The sequence below is a fragment of the Phytophthora cinnamomi genome (assembly GCF_018691715.1).
Source record: "Phytophthora cinnamomi strain GKB4 chromosome Unknown Contig45, whole genome shotgun sequence".
Lineage (NCBI taxonomy): Eukaryota > Oomycota > Peronosporomycetes > Peronosporales > Peronosporaceae > Phytophthora > Phytophthora cinnamomi.
The window spans coordinates 572,160-596,142 of NW_027150978.1; the positions used below are offsets into that span (position 1 = coordinate 572,160).

General features: G+C 52.7%; 4 protein-coding genes across 4 annotated transcripts; 2 read left to right on the forward strand and 2 right to left on the reverse strand.

Moving 5' to 3' along the window:
* Window positions 1-2,311: 2,311 nt before the first annotated feature.
* Window positions 2,312-3,235, reverse strand: IUM83_15656 (AGC/PKC protein kinase; the record flags this gene model as incomplete). Its single annotated transcript, XM_067940490.1, has 1 exon — window positions 2,312-3,235. One exon carries the CDS (start codon window positions 3,233-3,235, stop codon window positions 2,312-2,314), a length of 924 nt encoding a protein of 307 aa, XP_067790634.1.
* A 129-nt stretch (window positions 3,236-3,364) lies between these two features.
* Window positions 3,365-4,115, forward strand: IUM83_15657 (Uncharacterized protein family UPF0546; the record flags this gene model as incomplete). Its single annotated transcript, XM_067940491.1, has 5 exons — window positions 3,365-3,446; window positions 3,529-3,617; window positions 3,717-3,783; window positions 3,862-3,957; window positions 4,039-4,115. 5 exons carry the CDS (start codon window positions 3,365-3,367, stop codon window positions 4,113-4,115), a joined length of 411 nt encoding a protein of 136 aa, XP_067790676.1.
* Window positions 4,116-4,204: 89 nt separating this feature from the next.
* IUM83_15658 (Uncharacterized protein family UPF0546) lies at window positions 4,205-5,049 on the forward strand (the record flags this gene model as incomplete). The annotated part of the gene is made up of 3 exons (XM_067940492.1): window positions 4,205-4,250; window positions 4,308-4,872; window positions 4,941-5,049. The coding sequence occupies 3 exons, from the start codon at window positions 4,205-4,207 to the stop codon at window positions 5,047-5,049; spliced, it is 720 nt and encodes a 239-aa protein (XP_067790672.1).
* A 131-nt stretch (window positions 5,050-5,180) lies between these two features.
* IUM83_15659 (Histone deacetylase) lies at window positions 5,181-7,026 on the reverse strand (the record flags this gene model as incomplete). The annotated part of the gene is made up of 7 exons (XM_067940493.1): window positions 5,181-5,472; window positions 5,559-5,811; window positions 5,881-6,082; window positions 6,142-6,503; window positions 6,582-6,699; window positions 6,796-6,908; window positions 6,984-7,026. The coding sequence occupies 7 exons, from the start codon at window positions 7,024-7,026 to the stop codon at window positions 5,181-5,183; spliced, it is 1,383 nt and encodes a 460-aa protein (XP_067790671.1).
* Window positions 7,027-23,983: the final 16,957 nt, after the last annotated feature.

A 23,983-nucleotide genomic window follows, 5' to 3' on the forward strand; every position in this document is an offset into this window, starting at 1 on the left:
GACTCGGCCGCCCCAGAAGCAGAGGCCGGTAGCTGTGCCTCCTCGGAAGTGACGGTCGATCGATATCTTGCTGCCACGCGCGACTCGTTGCAACGGACGCGTCGGCAGGAACCGACGGGGACGACGACTATTTTTCACGGACTGCAACGCCTGCGATGTACGTGTCACGGGTCTACCTATTGCCTAGTACTATCGCGACAAGGCATTGTTCCTGCAAAGCAGGTCGACAACCTGGCTCATGTTGGGGCGTTGGGCTGGATTAGGCTGCAGCAACATCCGAATGATGGATCTCATGGATGCACTGGTAGCGATAGGGAGTTTCTGTAGCAGTTCTCCGATGCTCTTCGAGTGGAAGATGAGGGGCTGTGTAGGTTGTAGTGGTTGGTTTGGGGTGGAGAGGACCAACTGCTGGCGCTGCCACATGAATAGAGCCTCGCAAAGTGCACAACCGAGCATCCAGGCGTCTGATTTAGCTGTGATCGGGAGTTCCTTCATCACTTCCGGCGGCGCGTAGTTGTAGTTGATACAATCGTGCATGTCGGACGACTTGAGGTTGTCGCCGTCAAAGTCTTGTTTCCATGATAATAGACCACTGATCTTCACGTGGACACCGCCGTCCTGAGCGTCACTGTCGCCACTTGCTATGTAAATGTTGCCCAAATTGATGTTCAGATGCAGTAGACCGAGACTGTGCATTGCTGAGAGCCCAGATGCTACCTCACGAAAAACGTTCCGAAGATGCAGTTCTACGGCTGCGTATTTTACAGCTTCCTTTGGCACCTCGATGAAACGTGTGCGGTAGTAATTTAGCCAACTTCCTTGAGTGAAGTACTCGGACACAACAAACACCACCGGCCAACACTCGACGAGTAACCCCAGCTCCGAGAACAATTGGAACATGTGCTTATACGCGGAAGACACCTTCGCCACGAAGGGGCTTCGCAGTGATTTCTGCATATTTGTAACTTGCTCGAAGATGTAGTCCCCCATTGTCTCCGTCCGGCATGATATAGTCTGAAGAATGAGTCGATTTGATGCCTCAAATGCCTTCACCCCTTTGTCGGTCACAGCGATAACCATTTTCTGAGGTGGGAGGAAGGTCAAACACCTCTCGAAATCAAGGCGTGAGAGAGCAGCAGAAGGATTCACACAATGATAGATCAGCCCGATCAAAGCGTCATGGGCGCCGTCTTGAATACGCAGAAGCGGGCGTTCAATGCTCCGTCGATTGCGCTCCAGCATGATAGCCATGTGAAGCTCTTCCGTGTACATCGACCTCCGCTCATGCTCTTCGTTCTCGAATACTTTTACTCGCTCCAACACCTCGTTAGTTGGTGGTTCTTTTGATCGTTTGCTAGGAGACCTCGGTGCGTGTTTCTTGTGAACTCGCCGTTTAGGTTTGCTGAGCTCGACTAAGTTTTCCGCCGCGGTAGCTTCCACGAGCATCACGAGAGCAATCAAAGTTTCCCGAACGACGATAGAAATGCTGTCCCCACGACCTCGGAACGCTGTGAACTCGTATGTTGCGGGCCGGACCTCGCTGGTTGGGGATACGTCCAGCTCTTGTTTTGCTGATATTTCTTCGACATGTACGCCGTTCTGTCGGTCTCTCTCCTGAACACACAAGAGTTCTTCATCTTTTACTCGTACTGCGTGTAATGTTGGCCAACGACTGCGAAACTCGCTTTCAAGCTCCTCCTGTTCTCTTCTCCACAGCTCCCACTTCCTTCTTCGACAAAGGCAGCAAAACACAGGGAGACTCTTACCCAAACGAATGAATCGATGGTGGTGATTCTTCTCCCATTCCTCTTTCGGCGCCACCAGGCTATCTCCTCTGGGGCCATAACCCCGCCACTTTTCCCGTTCTTGAATCGCTTGAAGTCCAAGCTCGTGTTCTTTCAGAGCTGCAAGTTCGCGTTTTATTTTCTTTGCTGACATGACTCCCATGCGCGCACGCGCAAGACTTACACCTCCAGCTCCGGAAGATGCGGCTGCGGCTAATGTCGCTTCGATATCATTTTCAGCGTCTTCGACGGCAGCTTTCACTCCTGCGTAATGATCTAGCACTTCCTCTATGATGCTAACAAACTCGCGAAACTCAGTTGCAGTGATCAACCGAGGTCCTTCGACATTCTTTCTGCTCGATTGCGATACAAAGTCGATCAAGAATCGCTGCAGCTCCGTTGAACTGAGTAGCTCGGCAAGTCCTCGCACTTTGGCTGCGTACTTCTGAGGTCTCCTACATTAAAAACAACAACGGCAGAAACAACATTAGAAAACAGGAAGACAATTACCGCGTTTAGAACCTTGCTTACTCTTTCGAGAAGACCCCAAACAAAATTTGTAGTAAGTGCAGCTTGCCCGCTCCGGTCTCATCAATTGCAGTAAACACCTTTCGCAAATTCTTCTCGTACTTCTGCTTCGCGAGTCTCTCCTCCGCAGCCATCTTCTCTGCAATTTCAGGCTCCAGTTTCATCCTTATCTCCCTTTTACGCTCCATCATCTCTGCGAGCATTTGGGGCGTCGTGAGTAGGAGAATCCGTTGTCTCTGCAGCTCAGTACTGCACAGAATCTTCCCGAGCAGATACTTCATCAAGTCCGAACGAAACGAAATCAGCATTTGCTGGTGCCTGTGCAACGAGTCGACTTTTGCCTGGTGCTGTCTTCTAGCTCTTCGCGTCGCCCTCCGCTTTGCGTCACGTTCTAGTTCGCGCTCCTGCTGCCACCTCCTCGATTCTTCCGCTGTGAACAGACTGCCTACTTCACGTCGCTTTTTGCCGCCTTCTCCGCCCACAGTCTCAATTTTGGGGACTAATACATTCACATACGCCGCGACGGTGCGGTCATGCAAGCGCTTCTTCTTCTTCTCATCTTTCGCTGCATTCTTGAGAAACCTCGTCTCCGCCGCGGGCGACATGAATTTGCGTCGAACTTTGGGCCTTTTTAGTAACTTTTCAGCATTTTCCTCAATACGTTCCACGATTTTCACCACGGTATCAGCCACGCCGACTGCGATAGTGTAAACACTGAATTGCTCTCGTGGTATCGCGACTGAACTGTCATCGTGCTGATTCTTGGTGAGGTTTGCCACTTCAACTTCAACTTCTTCTGCCTGTTCGTCGTTTTCCTCCTCAGGCAATTCCCACACCGACTCGCCCGTGATGGCGTTGTAGAAGTAGAGGTTGCCGTAGTTGTCCGACTGCACCTGCCACTTGGCCAGCACCTCCGTCGCCATCGTCACGTCACTCAAAAGTTATTTATGCCGTGTTTCCCATATTCAAATTATTTACGGCATCCCTGGATCCGTATTTGTGGCGCTTTAACATGGCTACATCTCTGCGATCGCCACATCGTGTACAATACCATGAGCTCGGCGCTGACGACGCTGCTGTCCTTCCTGTTCGTGGGGGCGCTCTGGGGGTGCACGAACCCCCTGCTGAAGCGAGGTGGCGGTCGACGTTAATGGGTTGCAGGTGGGTGGGTGGGTATGTGGAGGCTCACGGGTCGGTGCACTTACGTGCTGGACAGGGAGCAATGCCGACCGCATGTACATCCGCAAGGACAACAGCCTCAAGGAGATCGTCAAGCAGCTACTGAGTCTATTGAAGAACTGGCAGGTGCTGAAGAGCGCTATGATACCGCCCTCGAGTTTTTTGTTTTGTTTTGACGTTCGAATTGGTGGTGGAGCTGATACCTTGGTCTTCCATTTGCTGCAGTTCCTGCTGCCGTTCGCGTTGAACCAGAGCGGGTCGGTCGCCTACGTGTTCCTCCTGGGCGCGACAGGTGCGGCTTGCATCTCTCTCGTCATGAAAGCATGTCAAAGCCACTTAATTAAAGATGGCTACATCTCTTCTGCTGCAGACGTGTCGAACGCCGTGCCCATTTGCAACTCGCTGTCGTTCGTCTTCACGGCCGTCACGAGTCGCCTGCTGGGCGAGAAGCCGCCGCGCCCGATGTGTACGTGGGCCCGAAAACCTATATCCATCCACCCATTTTGCCCGCCACCTCACCACCACTCTCTCTTATCCGCTGCTGTAGCCACCTACACGGGCATGCTGCTGATCCTCGTCGGTGTAGCCATTTGCTTCGACAGCAAGCAGCAAACCGCAGCGTGAAGTCCTTCCTTGTCCATACAAACGCCCATACAAAAAAAAACCGTTGGGCGTCCCACAACTAAAATCAAACCAATACACACAAAAAAACCATGGGGAGCTCCTCGGACGAAGACGACGGCGACTACGTCCCGGAAGGTATGCCTCCACCCCAGAATGTAGCCATCTTTCCGCCCTAAATTTCTCCATCCACAGCCGACGAGGAAGAAGACGACGACGAAGCCCTCGACGCCGCCGACGTCACTGCCGACCCGCACAGTCACAGCGCCACGCACTTGGACGCGCTCTGGGACGACCTGAACGCGTCCACCGCCGTGTCCAAGGCGGCTGAAGCCAAGACGGCCAAGCTGCTGAGTGGCCTCACCAAGAAGACGACGCGGCGCAACGACGAGAAGAAGGAGAAGAAGAAGAAGAAGAAGAAGAAGAGGAAGCTCATCGAGTTCTCCATGCCCATTCTGAGCGTGGACGAGCACAAGTCGCGCGCGGACTTGGCCCAGGCGTCCGCAGCCAGGCAGAAGGTGGAGCGCGTCGTCAAGTTCGCCGGCCAAGAGTTCAGCGTCTCCACCAGTGCCAGTGCAGCTGTAGATGCAGCTGCAGCTGCAGCTCAGGCTGCCAAGGGCAGGACGGGGCTGGACAAGGCGCTGCAGGCGCTGGACGAGCCCAAGAAGGTGTCGACCATGGAGAAGACGTCGCTGGACTGGGACAAGTTCAAGGAGAAGGAGGGCATCGAGGACGAGCTCACGCAGTACACCAAGGACGGGTGCGCTGCGCTGCTCTGCCTGTTTGTGGGTTGTGCTGACGGTGTGGTGGGTGTACGGTAATTTATAGGTACATTGAGAAGCAGGAGTTCTTGCAGCGCCTGGACCTCAAACGCTTCGAGATCGAGAAGGCGGAGAGGGACAAGCAGCGCAAACTGCAGCAGCTGCAGCAGAAATAGAGAAGTGGTGCACGTCAAGGCGTTCTCGGCTCAAATGGTATTAAAAAAGAGAGGAAAAAAATGCACAAGCGAGGAAGCGAGGCTGCCCACAAGAGACCAGTCCGCACGTTCTTCTCGTCTCGCCTTGCTGTCTAATCCACATCCATGGGGATGACGTCCGGTGCCGTGTTGTCCTCTCCTTCCTGGGCGGAACCGTTGGCTGCACTAGCGCTGGCGTTGGCGTCATCGTCGTCGTTTCCTCGCTGGTCCTTGTCGTCTCTATAAAACTCGGCCTCGTGCTGCCGCTTGCCGTCGTTGTCGGTCCGCGAGTCCGGATCCGCTGCGTCTTCATCCTCTTCGCGCAGCATGTGCGTGGGAGGCGCTTGGCTCATTTGAACGCTCGGAGCTCCAGTTAATGCACGAAGATTCTCAAAGATTTTGGTCCTGTTTGAACACAAGAGAACGCACCAAGGTTAGTGATGCGTCTGCTAGGCGCATTGTCAGACGGTAATGCAGGAGCGATAACGTACTTGCACTCATCCAAGTACTCCCTAGAATTGGCATTCTCAAGATCTGGGTCCGGCTCAAGGTGCAGCTTGAAATTCGGGGCGTAGAACTCGAAGTAGTCATTGTACGGAATATTGTTGGATACCTCCTCGTCGAGCAGGATAGACGTCTCATACGCCCATGCTCTCGAGACGTTGCGGATCGTATAGCCACCTCCGCCGAGGACGAGCATCGGCAGGCCGAAGCTCTTCACGAACTTCACACATTCGCCGTGACCTGGATGGACGCACATAAACAAACTTAGCTCCGAATTGAACGTTCACAGCAACATCGAAGTAGGTGTACCTCGTGTGGTGACGTTGAAACAGCCAAGCCGATCGCCAGTCAGCGAGTCGGCACCGCACTGCAGCACCACAGCAGATGGAGCAAAAGTCTCCATGACCTTCTGAATCACCGGCTTGAACACACTCTCGTAACTCTCATCGTTCATGCCGCTCAGCAACGGGAAGTTGACCGCGTAGTACTTGCCATTCTTCGTGCCGATATCCTGTAAAACACACTGTGAGCTCCTTCCCCACACATCTGCATCACCACCTCGCGCAGTACCTTGATGTCTCCTGTGCCGGGGAAGAAGTCGCCGTACTTGTGGAACGACACGGTCATGACTCGGTCCGTGACGTAAAAAGCCTCCTCCACGCCGTCGCCATGGTGCACGTCAATGTCGATGTACAGCACGCGCGGGTGGTACTTGAGCAGCTCCAGGATGCCCAGCACGATGTCGTTCACGTAGCAGAAGCCCGATCCCTCCGACTTCTTGGCGTGGTGCAGTCCTCCCGCCCAGTTGATGGCGATGTCGCACTGACCGTGGTTCAGGCGACTCACAGCATCCAGCGTGCCGCCAGAATAAATCTGGCAGAAGTCGAAGATGCCATCGAACACGGGGCAGTCCGTCAGCTCGCCCAGGTTGTCTGCCCAACCACAAAAAAAAAACTATGAGCAATCCCCCCAATCAATAAATAAAAATACAAGGAGAGCATTCTACGTACACTTCTGTAGCTCCGTGGCCAGGTCCTTCTGGTTGCTGGGGCTGATCCTCTGCAGGAAGTCGATGTAGTCTGGGGCGTGGAAGGTCTTGATCTCCTCGGCCGACGCGATGTGCGGCTCCTGGTGGTAGGTAGAACCAAGGTAGAACCAAGGTAGAACGAGGTAAAATTAGCCTACCGTTCTACTTTTGACTTGAAGTTTGTATAAGGCCCGTACGAAGATGTCCATCTTGCGGTACAGGTCGTAGTTGACCACCAAGTGGTGCGCCAGCTTCATGCGGTGCGGCTTCATGGGGTGGCCCGGTCCATAGTAGAAGTGGCCCTCCTCGGCTGCGGGTAGAACGAGGTAGAACGAGGTCAGAGCGTGGGGGAGAACAAGGTGCGGGAGGAGGGAGGGCGCCCTACGGTGGTAGAAGTACGACACGCGCTTCTTGGTGGCGCTGGCCATCTTGGCTTCAGCGTCGAATGGCCCGTTGGAGTCAAGTGCTGTCGGCGCGGGAATAGAACACTTGGTATTTGTATGATTGATTCCCGTGGGTTTGAAATCCCGCGGGATGTGTGAAGCCATCAAGTTTCACGGGGCTGGAGAAGATGGCTGCATTTCATACAAGTTGCCTTTTTTTCATGTCAATCCGTCGGAAATTCCGACGAATTGACAGTAAGATTGAAACTTATTGTAGGAGACACTCTTCCTTGGTTACGCGCAGCGACTCCTTCTGCGTAGCACTAGACTCCAGTAGCTGTAGACAGATAGGCAGCGAAGAAGGTTTGCGCTTGAGTTGGTAATTTGCAAAGTGAGGTCTTTATTTATCAGTCAGTGGTGTTGTGTTGCACTGAGGGGAACCCCCAAGGTGAAAACCCCTCTTGGCCCCAGTAGACACTACAGGCTACTTCATGTAGCAGGGAGCGACCTTGAGCTTCAGGGTGACGCCTCGTCCCCAATCTTCTTCGGCCTTCCTTGCTCCCCATGTCCACAGCCTTAAACTCACAACCTTCACTCTCTCCTCCTTTCTGCACTTGAACCTCAACTAACTGTCACATGCAGTTTGCATACTCGAATGCAGTGATACACTTGCATTCACTATACCAACGCAGCCACAACCAAAGTGACCATCTTGCTCAACCGTTGCTGCCACTTCGCCCACGACAGCCAGCTCCCGTACCAAATAGGATCACGGTCGAACTCCAGACCACCAACGGGTAGAGTCTCGTACTCCCACTTCACTTGGTAGTGGTGTTCATGAAAATGTGAATGCAATCATTCGCCCACCTGAGGCCGTTACGGCGAGGACAGGAACGGCTACATGTCAATGTCCATGACATCGTCCGTCATCACCGCCAACGCTTGCGTTTCACTCGGCACTGCCACCCAGGATGCCTTTGTATTCTCCACACTGAGGCCATCTCGTAGTTCATTGAAACGCGTAGGCCCCATAGCCTTCGTGAAAATGTCAGCCAGATTATTCGTTGTTGGAACATACAACATCTTCAGCCTTCCTGCATCCACGTGCTCTGCAATGTATCGAATCACTTTGGCATAGTTTCGCAAGCGGTCTGAGTTGCCATTATTCTCGATCGCTTTCAGAGTGCTTTGGTTGTCACAGAAGAGGGTTGTTTCAATCGTCTGCTTGACGCCCAAATCCTTCAGCATGTCTTGTGTCCACAGCACCACTTCCGTGCACGCATAGACAGCAAACAGCTCCGAGCTGCACGTATGCGTCGTCACATTATTCTGCTTCTTGCTTCTCCAGTCAAAAGCACAACCATTGAACTTAATGACGAAGCCGGTCACGGACTTGCTGGTCTCCGGGCAGCGTGCATGGTCAGCATCTGCAAATGCCTCCAGCTGCAACGGTCCCTCTTGGGCACGGTAAACCAAACCATAGTCCTTCGTAGTCAGTGCATATCGCACAACTCGTTGTGCTGCACGATAATTCTCACGAGTATAGGCATTTGCATACCGTCCCAGGTTGCGCACGGCATTCGCCAAGTCTGGGCGCGTGCATGCAACCAGGTATTGCAGTGAGCCCACGATCTCACGATAGGGAAGTCTCGGATCATTGATCTTTGTCAAGTCGTTCTCTACGGGTATAGTTGGGTCATGGTGCATCTGAGGGGACGAAGCTGGACGAGCATCAGCCAGTTTGAATCGCTTCGCCATGCGTTCAATGTATGCTGTCTGAACCATCGTAATCATACGACCAGGCTCATATGACACTTCCATGCCCAAAAGGTGCTTCACCCGACCGAGATCTTTCACCTCAAACTTCGCAGCCAACTGCTTGATCACAATCTTGTAGTCGTCAGGCTTGGCGGCAATGACGATGTCATCCACGTACACCGTGAGAAAGACCGCCCCTTTCACGCCCATTCTCCAGAATACACCGACATCAAACGCGCACTGCTTAAATCCTAGCTCCAGAAGAAATTTCTTTAGCATATCACTCCAGATTCTAGAAGCCTGCTTGAGGCCGTACAGACCCTTGAGTAGCTTGCACACTCGTCCCGTTCCGTCGTCGTAACCATCTGGTTGCTCCATGTAGATGTTCAAATCCGTCAGCTCACCATTTAAGAAAGCTGTCACGAAGTCAATGTGTCTCAGATCCAAGCAATACTTGAGCGCAAGAATCATCACCAGCCTCACGGACTCGATACGTACTACAGGAGAATAGGTTGCAAGATAATCAATCCCATATTTCTGCATAAATCCTTTCACTGCCAATCTTGCCTTTAACCTTTCCACGAAACCCTTCTCGTTCCTCTTCACCACCAGCACCCATAGACACTTCAATATGTTGATGGGGTTGAATTTCGTTGACTTTGGCCTTGGCACTAGTACCCATGTTCCGTTCCGCATCTGTGAGTTGTACTCCTTGTCCATAGCTTCTTTCCAGTCCGCAGCGTGAGGCGAAGCCATTGCATCATGTACACTTGTCGGGTTTAATATCTCATTGACCACCCCAATCATCATACACTGCATCAGAGTCGCAGCCATCACGAATGTGTGTGGGCTGTACCGCGAATTCGGTTTCCGTTGACGCGTCGAACGTCTCGTTGACACTGGAGCCCGTCGACGCTGGTGGGTATCATTTCGTCCGGCTGGCGAGGCAGTAGAAGTTGATGCTGGTCCACTCAGGGCACTTGGCCCTGTAGTGCCAACAGTGCTTGAAAACTCAACACGTACTTCATTTCCATTATCATCGTCGGTCGTGTTTGTGCTCCCACTAAAACCAGCTTCCTCCATTTCCACGTCATCGTCTTCATCCATAGAGTCATCACTGTATGCGTCCATATGCATATTTTCTGAGGCGTCCGAAGCAAGGTGCTTTTCCTCCAAATCCCCCCCCCCCTCAATTGCGGAAGGATGATACGCAGTAGGATTTATAGGAATGGGAACGTAAGGAATCTCCGTAGGCAATTGAATCCGCTTGCTGAAATAGCGCCTGTCGATAAGTTTTTGCACGTAGTCAGGGTGTACCGACTTGCTCTCATCCAACTCCACATTTCGGCTGACCACCATGTCACCTGTATCCAAGTCCAGCATCCGGAAGCCATTGGTGTACAGCGAAAATCCTAGCATTAACACCGGGCGTGAACGACGTTGAAGCTTATGCGATCGCTTCACAGAAGGGATGTGTAGTGGGTCTAACTTGACTCACTACTTTAGCTTACACGTTGCGCAACGTGTATGAGGAAGCGTAAGTACTTAGTAATTACTTAGGTTAATTATATTTGAATACACAAATATAAGTTAAGTAACAAAAGGATTCCAAGTGACTTAGATTAGGTAAAATGAGAACTGTATTGTTTGTAAATTGATCTTCCTCTAAAACCTGCTAAAAACTGTTTATCATCTATGAAAGGGTTGGCAGCGGCTGGCTGTCAGAGCCCCGCTAATATGCATGTCTCTGATTGGTAGAAAGATGCTGCTTTCTACCAATAGGATCTTTAGTGTGTGTGGACCACTCACTGTGGTGGTCCACTTCAATGTATCCATCGGTGTGTCTTACACCAATGTGAGGAAGTATCCAAAACGTTTAACAGATAACCTATCTGTTAAATTCACAAGTGGCTTGCAGCCACTTGTACGTGTAACCCCGTTACACCATCCCCCCTTAAGGTTAGACGCGCGGGGTCTCCGCACGTCAATCTTTGGAATTGACCATTCGTCAATTCTCCGCGTTTGGAGAAGAAATCCGCGCTCATTCAACGATGAGCGCGCCTCAGAAGAAGTCCGCAAAGTCGATGGGGAGTCATCTCTCCATCGACGACTACTCGAACGCCAGAAGGCGAAGTACGGTGACGTCGTCGACTTCGACGACGACGATGAAGACATGGAGGGCGAGGAGGACTCGCCCTCTAAGCGCAAGAATCAGTGTCGAGCGAATCGCTCGACCCTCATGCCAAGAACATTCGCCCGCGTGAAGGGGGACGAATCGGACGCTTCGAGTTCGAAGCGTTCGCGTACTGAGAGTGATACCCCACTCGCTTCAGCTGGGGCTCTCAGTACTCCGCGCGCTGCTGCTGCAGCGCGTGATGTTAAAGCTCAAGGCTCTCCGCGCGCTGCGCCTGCAGCGCGCGATCCATGGATGCCGTCCGCGTCCGAGATCGCGGACCGGTTTGGGAACTCGGTACCTCCGAATGAGGTGCCGCTGTACGTATGCAGCGCCATCAAAGATGACGCTGTGGCTGCCGAGCTGCACTTTGATGCGGAAACGCATCAAAGGCGCGATACTACATCGGACTCTTTCATGAGCTCCGATGGTTTCAAAGCAAGAAGACCTCTTCTCGCAGCAAAGTGCCCGAATGGCAGGCACTTTGTCAAAGCTGGAACGCCTTTGTTGAGAACTTCAACAAGAGGCCGAGTGCTTACCGTGATCGGATTAAGCAAGCGCGTGATCGCTTCGAGACGTACTCGAAGCGTGGAAAACTGGAGCAACTTCATGTTGCTGCTGAGGAGGCAAATGTGCCGTGCGCTGTGCCCGAGGGCTTTCAGTGCACGAAGTGCTTTCAGGCGCGGTCCGCTTGAGCGACCGCGACCTGAACGGGTACACGTCGTTCCGTGTGCCCGAGAGTCTCAAGAGCTCCGTGCTAAGTTCTTAGCACGTGAGGGTTCGGGCGCTGGCGATGATCGCAGCGCTCGCTCTACTCCGCTGTGCCAGCGCGTACTGCTCTTCGTACGCCCTCACCATTTCCGGAACGTCCTCCAGCAAGACGTTCCGCGGCTCCCATGTATCTCGATGGGGAGGAAATCCTCTCCAACGAATACGAAAACGAGCCCCTTGAGGGTTCGTTTTCGGGATACTGTGGTCAACAATCCGCTCAACAATCCAGCGGGTTGAGCCGCGGGCGTCACGGATCGGCGGTGGCGGGGTGGGAACACGCCCGGGTATGATCAGCCCCGGGCTGATCAGTATGCGCCTCTCCACGACCGGGTGACCGTCGTGGAGCGTCTGCAGGGCGCTGAGTTCGCCGCCCTGAAGCAGGAGCTGGCGAACCAGAAGGCCCAAGTCGCGGCGGTCTCGCAGACCGCCTCGAATATCCAGGTCGAGCTGGGGACCCAGATGAAGGGGTTGCTCCAGCGCGTCCGCGCGCTGGAGGAGAGGTTGCTCGTCGCCGAGGCCAAGTCCTCCGCTGCTGCCTCGGCTCCTGCCGAGGCTTCGGGTCAGCCGAGCTAGATGGCTCGTGCTGCCGGTATGGCTTCAGCCGTCCGACGTAAAAGGTCGGATGGAGGCGCATGCTAGACGGTATGTCTAGCGTGTATGCGTTGCCGTGCCGTGCCAACACAGTGAACGGCCCGATGAAGCGCGGAGCAAGCTTACTTGCTCCGAAGTCCGAAACTGCATGTTTAGGCAGGTTTTGCGTAGCTAACAAAACTAATGAACCAACTTTGAATTCATTTGTGTTGCCTCTGCCCGCATTGTCTGCGTTCAGCTTCTGTTGGTCAACAGAAGCTGCTATTGTGTCTTGGACAAATCGAATTACGGCTTGTCTTTTGGTGATGAAACTGATTGCATCCGAGCTGAAGTCATTCAGCTCGCTCTCCGCTAGAGGCCCGGCCTCTGCGTGCTTCTTCGCGGTGTCTGCGCCCTGCGCAGACCCGTGGTCGTTGGCCATGTTGTTGGGGGAGTCTGCGCCCTGCGCAGACTCATGTGGTTTGTCCATTGTTGCAGCTGACACTGTGCAAGTGTCAGCGGTTTTCTGCGGCTGCTGTATTGCAGTCGTAGATCCTCCCCCACTTAAAGTGGGAGCCATCACTCCGAGTAAACTCGGGAGGCGTGGATGCCGCATGGCATTCACGTAGAACGGTGTATGCCCGGTCGAGGCATGCACTGAGTTATTGATGGCAAACTCTGCCATCGATAAACACTCGCTCCAGTATTGGAACGAGTGAGCGTAGCTCTTTAACATATCGACGAGCACGCGATTCACGCGCTCGGTTTGACCGTCCGTCTGCGGATGATCCGCAGTCGACATGGAAAGCTGGCTCCCAAGAAGTGTAAACACTTCTTGCCACAGATGCGCTGTGAAGCGCGGGTCTCTGTCCGACACGATGTCGGACGGCATGCCATGGTGTTTGAACACCATGTCGACGAGCAGACGGGCTGTCTGCTTCGCGGTCACCTCTGCTGGCACCGCAGCAAGATGTACCATCTTGCTGAAACGGTCTACAAAGACCACAACACCGGTGTTCCCTCCGCTGTCCGGGGAAGACCAAAGATGAAGTCCAAAGACATGGACTTCCAACACTCCGACGGAGTCGGTAGTGATTACAGTGGAGCCTGCGCGAATGGCGCAGGCTTCACGCGTTGGCATACCTCGCAAGCACGGATGTACTTGCGCACCCACTCTATACTGGTGGTGCCAGTAGAAGTCGCGCGTGAGAAGGACGTAAGTCTTCTCACGTCCGAGATGTCCCGCAGTCGGGGCATCATGATACTCGTACATGATCCTGAGTCGCAGGTCATGGTCATTTGGCACGACAACGCGATCCGCGTTGTCGTCGACTGCGTTGTAGAGTAGCAGTCCGTCGTGCACACGAAAGCGGTGTGCACGCGCTCGAAGGTGCTTGGGCAGCTTCTGACGGGACTTGTCAGAAGGCGCTGTGCCATAGGCCAGCAGAGCTTCGCGTCCGCGTCGTGCGCGTACGCGGCCTTCACATCATCCAACAGAGATGATGTGGGTTTGCTCGATCGCATGGCGTCAATGGCATTGACGTCAACAGCTTCTGCATAGTCTGGCCGACGTGATAACGCGTCGGCCACCACGTTCAATCTTCCGGGTTTGTATTCGACCCGGAAGTTATACTCCGCAAAGAATGAGAGCCATCTCGCCATTCTTTGTGAAATGTGGCGACTTCACTGCGGTGCGCAGTGAAGCATGGTCGGTGTAGACCACAAATGGTCTACTTCCAAGCAAATACACTCGGAACTTTGCGAGTGCATACTTCATGGCAAGGAGTTCCTTGTCATGCACCGGATAGTTGCGCTCAGCTGGCTTCAGCTGACGCGATTGGTAGACGACACGATCACGGCCCTCGTGATCGTGCTGCTAACGCGCATCCGATCGCGAAATCGGATGCGTCACACACTACGTGAAATGGGCGATCTTGGTCAGCCACTGCCAAGATCGGCGCCTCAGTCAAGCCCCGCTTGACTGTATCGAATGCCTTTGGCAATCGGGTGTCTAATTCCACACAGCTTCTTTCTTAAGAAGCTGTGACAGCGGGCGGATCTTGCCCGCATAGTCCTCCACGTACTTGCACAAGTACGTGGCCAAGGAACTGCCTCAGTTCCTTGACACTTGAAGGCGTTGGCCATTCGTTAATCACTCTGACCTTTTCTGGGTCAGGGCGGACACCATTCTTCCCTACGAGACACCCGAGGACGGGTATCTCGCTCGCCCCGAAGATACACTTCTTCAGGTTCGCGTAGAGCTTATGCTTTCGCATAAGCTCAAGTAGCTGTCGGAGATGCACCCTGTGCATCTCTACGTCGGTCTTCCCGTCCACAGCCCGGCTGTGGATGAATACATCATCGAAGTAGCTCGGTGCGAAGTCGCGCACCGAGCGCAACAAGTGCGTCACGCACCTGTTGAAAGTCGCAGGGGCATTTTAAGCCCCTGTGGCATTACTAGCCATTCCCAGAGCATGCCGCTTGGCGTGCTCACTGCCGTGAGAGGGATATCGCTCTCACGCATTAGGATTTGATAAAATCCATCTCGCAAGTCGAGAGCACTGTAAACGGTGCTCCCGGCCATCGAATCGATGATAACATCTTTTCGTGGTATCGGCGTCTGCGCCGGTACCGTCGCATCGTTCAGCTTGTTGTAGGCATGAACGATGCGCCATCCGCCCTGTGGCTTCTTGACACAGAACGTCGGAGCACTGTGCGGGGACTTTGATTCCCGCACTTGTCCTGCTTTACGACGACTTTCAAAGAAGTCGTCGATCGCTTTCACTTGCTCTCGCGGCAGTGGCCACTGCCGCGTGACACAGTACTTCGTGCCCGGCACGAGATCAATCTCGTGCTGAATGCCCTTATCCTGCGGAAGCTCCGCAGGAATGTCTTCCGGGAGTACGTCTTTGTACTCCCTCAACAATTGTAATAGGGACTCGACTTCAGCGAGTCCCAACCTTGTTCCTCGAAGCGCTCTCGCTTCGTCTTCGCACTGAGAGTGTCTTCACTCTCAGTGGTACTTCCCATGAAGAGCTGCCTCAGCTCTTCGCTCTCGCTCGTCGTTCTTTCGCTGTCCGAAGAACGCAGACTTGCTCGATGCGTCCATCGTGCAAGTCGCGCGTGAAGCGATTCCAGCTCATGGCTGGAAGCGAAGTCAACTCCGACGCCGTCGTCGGAGGACTAGCGAGTTCCATGTCACGATACTGGAATCCAGTATCGGTGCGCGTCAAGACGCTTAGCGTCTTGACATTCGGCGTCACCGCCGCAGTCTGCCCAGCAGACTGCTCTTGTTGCGTCTCGGTCCCGGACCGAGACTTGCGCAGCGTTTTCCGCTTGCGCCGTCTTCTTGTTGTGCGGAGCCCGGCTCCGCACAGTTGTTCTTCTTGTCCAGGCCCGGCCGTGGACAGTCGTTCGCCGGCGGACCCTGTCCGCGGGCGCGCGGTATCAAGCCCGGCTTGACCGCATTTTCCTTCGTGCAGCCCGGCTGCACGGTAATGTCCTTCGCCGGCAGACCCTGTCTGCGGGCGCGCGATATCAAGCCCGGCTTGATCGCATGAGCGCTTCGTCGTGCAGCCCGGCTGCACGACAGCATGTAATTGCGTCAGTGCGGTACGTTTGCAACCGTCCGCACTGTTTGCAGCGTCAACTCCCGGAGTTGACACGCCTTCGTCACCTCGACGCCAATCATTGGCGGAGCCCCTCATGACCGAGGGTGCGTCGGCTCCCGGAGCCGACGCGTCGTTGTCGACCTGACCGCTTCGGGTCAGGGACTGTCCCTACACGCTTGAACGTGGGTGTTGGTTCCCGGAACCAACACATCTTTTTTCTTCCGACGTCGGCAGCATTGCCGACGTGGGTCTCACTTGTGCGCGCCCTCGCGCACTTCCTGGGCACTCCGGGACAGCAGCATAAAGCGCTGTCTCGACTGGTGAGCCGCGCGCACCTGCTGGTGCGCGCGCTGCGGTAACAGGGCCATCGCTCTCTGTTCCGCTATCGCGTCCGAAGCGCACGAGCGTGCGCTTCTTCCAGTCTATTACCGGATCATGCCGTGCAAGCCACGGCATGCCCATTACTACGTCGAATTTATCGTCCAGGTCCAGGACGATAAAGTGTTCGACAAACACTCGTTGTTTGTACGAGAAGCGCACGTTCAGGACGCGCTTCTCGGTCTTCACGATGGCACCTGTTGCCAGTCGTACCTCAGAAGACTTCGAGGTGTATCTACCTCCTCGAAGTCAAGTCTTGACAGGCTTCGTAGTCGAACAAAGTTGTTCGACGCGCCTGAGTCTACCAATGCTCGAAGAGAGTCACTCGCTCTCTTCGAGTAAACCTCAAGATGACTAGGTTTGGCCTGTCATCTTGTTTCTTGCAGTGAGAGCTGGTCTCACTGGGGCTGCAGTCCTCAGTGTCGCGTGCCCGATGTCGGCACGCGCGACTGCATTACCAGTAGGGCGCCCCGCGCCTACTGGATGTTCGCGTTTTTGTTGGTCCGCGGCGATGCCTAGCATCGCCACGACGGCCACCTCCAGGGGGCATGGGAGCTGTGCACTCCCGTGCAAAGTGACCGATCCTTCCGCAACGGAAGCATCGCACGTTACCTCCCTGCTGCTGGTAACCAGCAGTTGTTGCGCTCGAGAGGTCCATTGGCTCCGGACCTCCCGTCCTCGCTACCGGGCGCGGTTGCGGCCTCGGTACGTTTACATGGAGTTTAGCCTGCCGCAGGCTAAACTCTTCTTGCATGGCAAGAGTGATTGCAGCTTCGAGAGTACTCGGGTACTCTCGGAAGAGATAGGTCTTCACAGGCCCATCTCTAAGCCCCTTCATGAACGTGACGACCTTGGTCGCCTCGTCAATCGGAGTTAGTCACGATATTTGATACCAAATATCGTGCGCGCTGCGCGTAAGCATGGACGTCATGCTTACCCTGCTGAAGGTCGAGGAACTCCGCCCTCGACCGGAACTCGTTTGCGGGGGCTCAAACGCTTGTTTGAGCTCCTCTTTGAACACTTCGTACGTGCTGAAGCACGTAGGATCGGAGAGTCGGCGTCCATACGCCCAACTCCTTGCGCGTCCGCCAAGGCAGGACATGGCGAACGCGACCTTCGACAGCGGGTCGACGATGCGTCGAGCCGCTATGGCTGTGTCGAGTTCGACAAGCCATCGGAGGAGAGGCTCGCCCTCTCTTCCCACATAATTGCTTACGCTCAACTTTAATGGTTGAGCACGCGGTGTCGTCCCTGACGACGCCGTCACTGAGGAAGCAGCATCACGCTGCTCCTTCATGATGAAGCCCAGAGCAACACCATGTTGCTCCGTCGGCGATAGCGTACGCAGCATTGTAGCTATCGCCGCTTCTCCAATGACTGTTGACAGTCGTTGGAGGGCCTCCCACTCTGGGTCAGACAGGTGGGGCAGTCAGCGCGTGCAACATGCGTTGCAGGCGTGTTGGAGCTCTCCATGGGCACCTCCGTGCTCATGTGGTTCTCGGCTCCGCGTTCGTACGCCGCGTACGAACGTCAAGCAGTCGGTCGTTGGACGGACTACAAAGTGCTACCAGGTGTAGTGGGTCTAACTTGACTCACTACTTTAGCTTACACGTTGCGCAACGTGTATGAGGAAGCGTAAGTACTTAGTAATTACTTAGGTTAATTATATTTGAATACACAAATATAAGTTAAGTAACAAAAGGATTCCAAGTGACTTAGATTAGGTAAAATGAGAACTGTATTGTTTGTAAATTGATCTTCCTCTAAAACCTGCTAAAAACTGTTTATCATCTATGAAAGGGTTGGCAGCGGCTGGCTGTCAGAGCCCCGCTAATATGCATGTCTCTGATTGGTAGAAAGATGCTGCTTTCTACCAATAGGATCTTTTGGGTGTGTGTGGACCACTCACTGTGGTGGTCCACTTCAATGTATCCATCGGTGTGTCTTACACCAATGTGAGGAAGTATCCAAAACGTTTAACAGATAACCTATCTGTTAAATTCACAAGTGGCTTGCAGCCACTTGTACGTGTAACCCCGTTACAGGATGAAGCAGTATCCGGTACATCCACACACGAACAAATGCTTCACGTCTGGCTTTTTGCCCTCATACATCTCATACGGCGTCTTGTTCTTTAGCGCTTTCGTTCCACTCATGTTGTCCACTGTCACGACGTACATCAGGATTTCGCCCCACAGACAGAACGGTAGTCCACTTGCTTCGTGTATGGCCCGCACTTTTGCCATTAGCTTCCCGTTCATCTTCTCAACAAGACAGTTTTCCTCGGGGGTATATGCGTTCGTAGTCAGGAGTTCAATGCCATGATCATGCAAGAAGTTGACTAGTACCGTGTTGATAAACTCACCTCCTTGGTCGCACGAAAACGTCCTCACTGGGTAGCGTTTCTCCACCTTTCGCACTACTTGTATTACATTGGCGGACGCTTGACTTTTCGCCTGTAACAGAAATGCCCATGTGAACCTCGAAGCCTCATCATGTACGAGCTGGAAGTACTTGGCCTTTCCTGGTGTTTCGATCCCAACATAGCATACGTCGGACATCAGTCGAGCACCAACGTCTTTTTGACGCTTCCCTTGATGACGTCGATAAGCCATGCGCTTCTGCTTTGCAAGACGACACGCATGACACTTAATTGGCTTGTTGAAGTCACTCGCTGTCACTCTTGTTAGCCCTTCCACCATGAGTAGTTCAGCCATCTTCTTCAGTGCAGGTCCGTTGAGGTGAGCAAAGCGCATGTGCCATCTTAGAATTCTGTCCTCCGTGGTTACTGGCACCACCATGCACAATCTCGCTTCGACTGGTTCAACAATCTGGGCCATTAGCCAGAAATGTGCACCGCGACGCTCAAGTAATAGTCGATCTCCACCTTTGGTAAGGATCATGTTCCGCTTGTCCGGGTCGGCTTCATCAGTAAATGAAGGCACCCAGCCGTCTTGTTCCAACTTGTATTGACACAAGATATTGGTAGTTCCTTTGGGTGCGAAGCGCGAATGCTTCAACTGGATCAGTGGAGCAGCATTCGACTCATTATTCCCGACCTTGGCGCGAATCACCACTTTGCCAAAAGGTTTCCCTTTGCTGATACCACCTTCCCAGTCTTGAAAATGCGTGTCATCTTGATTGAAAGATAAGAAAGCACGCTCTTCAGTACACACATGAGTTGCAGCTCCCGAGTCCATCATCCAGGGTCCGTACGACATTGGCATTGCCACGGCATCCTTTACCTCTGCCACCATACCAATCCGTTCAACAGGGTGATCGTTGACCACCTGTACCATCTTCATTGATCCACCATCGCCACTAGCTGATGCAGGAGTAAAAGAATCTTCACCTTTCTTCTTTTGCTGTGCCAAATAGCCATAACACTCGTGGCGAAGATGACCCTTCTTTTTGCAGAACCAGCACTTCTTGTTACTGGTCTTAGCCTTTTGTTGTTGCCAGGTTGGTCGCCGTTGCCTCGCTTCCGATTCTTTCCGAAAGCCGCTGCTGATATGGTTGCTTTTGGGCAGACATTATCTTCGTCGCACCAGCAGTAGAAGGATCCTCTTTATTGTGTTCATGGGCCTTGTCCGTCTCCGCCTCCCCACGCAATGTGTTGAGTACAACGTCCAAGGTAACCGGTTGGCCGCCCGGTTGCTTCTGGTTGAAGATTCTCACGACATTGCGGTGAGTCTCTTCCACCCCTTGGAGTATGATGTTCACCATCTCTTTGTCAGGTATCAGCTCATTCATGTTCTCCAACTGGCGCCGAATGTCCTCCACATTATCCAACCACTGCTCCATATTACCGCCGAGAGTGAATGTGCTCGTGTACAGCTCGCGTCGCAATCGAATCACACTCGAGAAGGCTCGCTTGGTCTTGTCGGCCTCGAAGGCCCGCCACATTTCAAAGCCAGACTCAAACTTGCACACCTTCCGCGAGTCTTTCTGCAGGAGACCTCGCAGCAACGCATCACACACAAACGTATTCTTATCGTCGTAGATCTGCTGTCGGGCTGCATCATTAGGGTCAGGCTGGATACAACCACTAACAATACCCCAGCACTCTCGCTGTGTTAGGTATGAGCGTAGTTGTGCCTTGAACAAATCAAATCCGCCATCTTCCGTGTACTGCGGTGGCTTGTTAGTCCCCCGAAGCTTCGTTCGAGTGCCGCCTGCATGGACGCCTACGGCGCCTTGCTGCACTCCAACAGCTTGTTGTACACCGACAGTACCTTGACCACCACCACCAGCAGAATGTCTGCCACCAACTGCCCCACCACTGCTTCCTCCTTGCTGTCCTACACCGGACATCTTCACTCAACTCTCCACCAGAAAGCTTCTTCAAGAAAGATACTTTACGTTGAAGCCTAGTTGTGCTTTGGGCTCATAACCTAGGAGACACTCTTCCTTGGTTACGCGCAGCGACTCCTTCTGCGTAGCACTAGACTCCAGTAGCTGTAGACAGATAGGCAGCGAAGAAGGTTTGCGCTTGAGTTGGTAATTTGCAAAGTGAGGTCTTTATTTATCAGTCAGTGGTGTTGTGTTGCACTGAGGGGAACCCCCAAGGTGAAAACCCCTCTTGGCCCCAGTAGACACTACAGGCTACTTCATGTAGCAGGGAGCGACCTTGAGCTTCAGGGTGACGCCTCGTCCCCAATCTTCTTCGGCCTTCCTTGCTCCCCATGTCCACAGCCTTAAACTCACAACCTTCACTCTCTCCTCCTTTCTGCACTTGAACCTCAACTAACTGTCACATGCAGTTTGCATACTCGAATGCAGTGATACACTTGCATTCACTATACCAACGCAGCCACAACCAAAGTGACCATCTTGCTCAACCGTTGCTGCCACTTCGCCCACGACAGCCAGCTCCCGTACCAAATAGGATCACGGTCGAACTCCAGACCACCAACGGGTAGAGTCTCGTATATTGTGAATGGTGGACAGCTGAACTAACTGCATGATACTTAAGCGTGGTTTTCGCCAACTACACCAGCTCTGTTCCGGGCCGCCAAGCGTCTCCATAATCAACCCCGTAAGCGTGTACCTCCATTATCATGTTAGCGTTTGTGCCGCATCGCTGCCGTTTAAATGAGTGGCTGGCATGCGTGGAGTGAACCCACAGTGCAGAAATACAACACCGAGTTATTTGTCTGCATACCGAATAACGTACCTACACGTAGCTTGGGCCTACAGGTAGTATTGGCATGCCTTTCACATCGCCACTCGCTTCGTATCTCCTACTCCTGGAAAGTGTCCAAACCGGGACAATCAAGCTGACAACGAGCATGAATTTCCCGTTTGTGGCGCTAATTGATGCTTTGTCTTGTTCTTCACGGGAGTTGAGGGCAGCATGGCCCATTTTCCTACTCGTGACGAAGCTATGGTTTCGATGACAAGACACCTGAGGTCTCATGATGAGGCGGCCATCAATAACGACGAAGGCAGGGTGAATGTTCCCGGGCTATCGACAGTATTGGAGAAGTTGTCGTCACCTGTACAATACCTGAAGAAGAAAACGTTTGTCCAGGTGCTGGAAAAGACCCGGAAGAGGTTTTTAAGGCATTCCGTTTGCACGCATCGGCAGTGAAGATCGACGACCCAATATTTCTCCAGCGGATGCAACACGTAGCAACATACAGGGCCAAGAAAGGTTTCTACTCGTACACCGACCATCGAATGTTTGAGCTGTTACGGACGACGATTTCAGACGATGAACTGGTGACACTTTTTGTGGCGCTTCGAAAAGTCCCCGGCAAAAAGACCTTCGCTGATCAGATGCAGCGATTTCTATTTGAAAGCCCTGTGCTCTCTCACAAGCTGTTGAATGAGGCGTGGCTAAAAGCTGGTGAAAAACCAAAGGATGTGTTCAATATCTTACATCTTGGCGATGCAGAATGGAAATACAATTCAATGTTTCTGCAGTGGCTTAGATTCCTTGAGGCGTCTCAGGCGGCAGGTATTCTGACCTTGGAACGCACAATTTCCTGATGAAAGAACACCCGATCAAGTTGGACTCGTCCTTGTCATCACTTTTCAATGGGTTGTGCAATCGCCGGATCTGAAGAGTGTTGGCGAGAACTTACAAACTCATCTCTTCCGGAGCTGGATGACCAGAGATCGAAACCAGAGGCTATGGCGAGTTTCTTGGCTATCCCATGGGGAAATCATGTTTTCCAGCTGCCAAAGCATGACGGCCTTTTCAAGGCGATTGAGGCCTATACCATCTACTTCGCAGCTGAACGGGGTGGACAGAAGACAATGAAGGTTGTGAGAGATTTGTTTGCGACGGGCAAACCTGAAGAAGCACTTGCAGCCGCCATGAAGCTGTAGCGAATTACCGACGACAATATGACAAGATGTCATGACCAAGAGAATACCTTCTTCAATATCGGGAACGTTCCCGATATTGAAGAAGGCGAGCAGAAAGTTACGTAGTATGGTTTAATCCATTATATACAGTGTGTTGTCTTTGTGTAAAATTCTATGTTATATGGATTTTTGCTAAATGCATCCCAAAATAAGTGCAGTGCCAGCAAGCACGCGGCTGAGTTTACAGTCTCGAAGCCCGCGCTGCAGCATCTACTTCAGGATCGGCACGATTTCAATAGCTCACACGCGTAGCCAAATTATACTTGAGCATACCGAGAAGTGTATTCGGCTACACGGCTCTAGAGAAAAGGCATTGTAGTCATCGAACGTTGGTATCGTCGCGAAAATATCGTACTTTGGTGTATTAAATACAATTTGTGCTGGTAAATGCCGAGTCGGTTTAGTTCCTGCAAGTCCCAAGCTAGCAATTGGCTGCGTCACCATGTCGTAGTGGTAGTTTGTTCGATAGTGAATGTGGCTGGAGCCATTGCGATAGTTTCGGGTTGCCATAAAGCTACGCATATCCTCGCCAACCTCAAGATCCGAACCATCTGATGCAGGGTCATTTATATAGGTAGTATTTCAAATCGTTACGTGGCTCCCCGACATAGCAGTCAGCATTGGTGCACAGATATTTCGAACTGAGCAACATTGGTTTTGTTTTGATTCACCATGGTCTGAATTGTACATGATTTAATATAAAAAAATATTGGGTGTCCCAACAAGATCTCTCTAACAAGAACTGTGGGGCGGAAATGCACATCAAACAGATCTACGCACTACCAAAGCTAGGGCAATACAGTTCCTATAAAAATTCCATCATACATGAGAAATGTCACACGAAGCGCTCAGCTTGCAATGGCGCTTTGGGTATCAACTTTTTCCGATGCCCCCAATCGAAAGCTCATGCGTGCGCGCTGTGCTACTTCGTTGGCGATCTGCCTTTCTTGAGGGGTAACCGAGAATTCTTGATCTCTCGCCCGCGATGACCAAAACCAGTAAGCGTGATGCTTCCCAATCTATGCCATTCGAACAACGAGAGAGTGCTACGAGGGCAAGATCACCTAGGACGACGAAGGTACCGCCCTAATATCTGTAATTTTTTACAGCGAAGCGAAACAACTGCGTTGTGCGATTAATTAATTAGCTTTCGCTGAAGCAGCAAGGGCTTCTCAGGCTTGCCAATGGCAAACAAATCTCGCTCTGTCTTGAAATCTTTCTTGCTCGCTCAGTTGCCTGCATACATTTCGTCGTAACCATTCTTGACTTGAGCGAAGCATCATTCGTCAACAATTTGTCTCGACCAAAGTTCATGTGCGCCTCAGTACCAGCAGAGTGACATCAGACCGATGCATGATCGATGTCA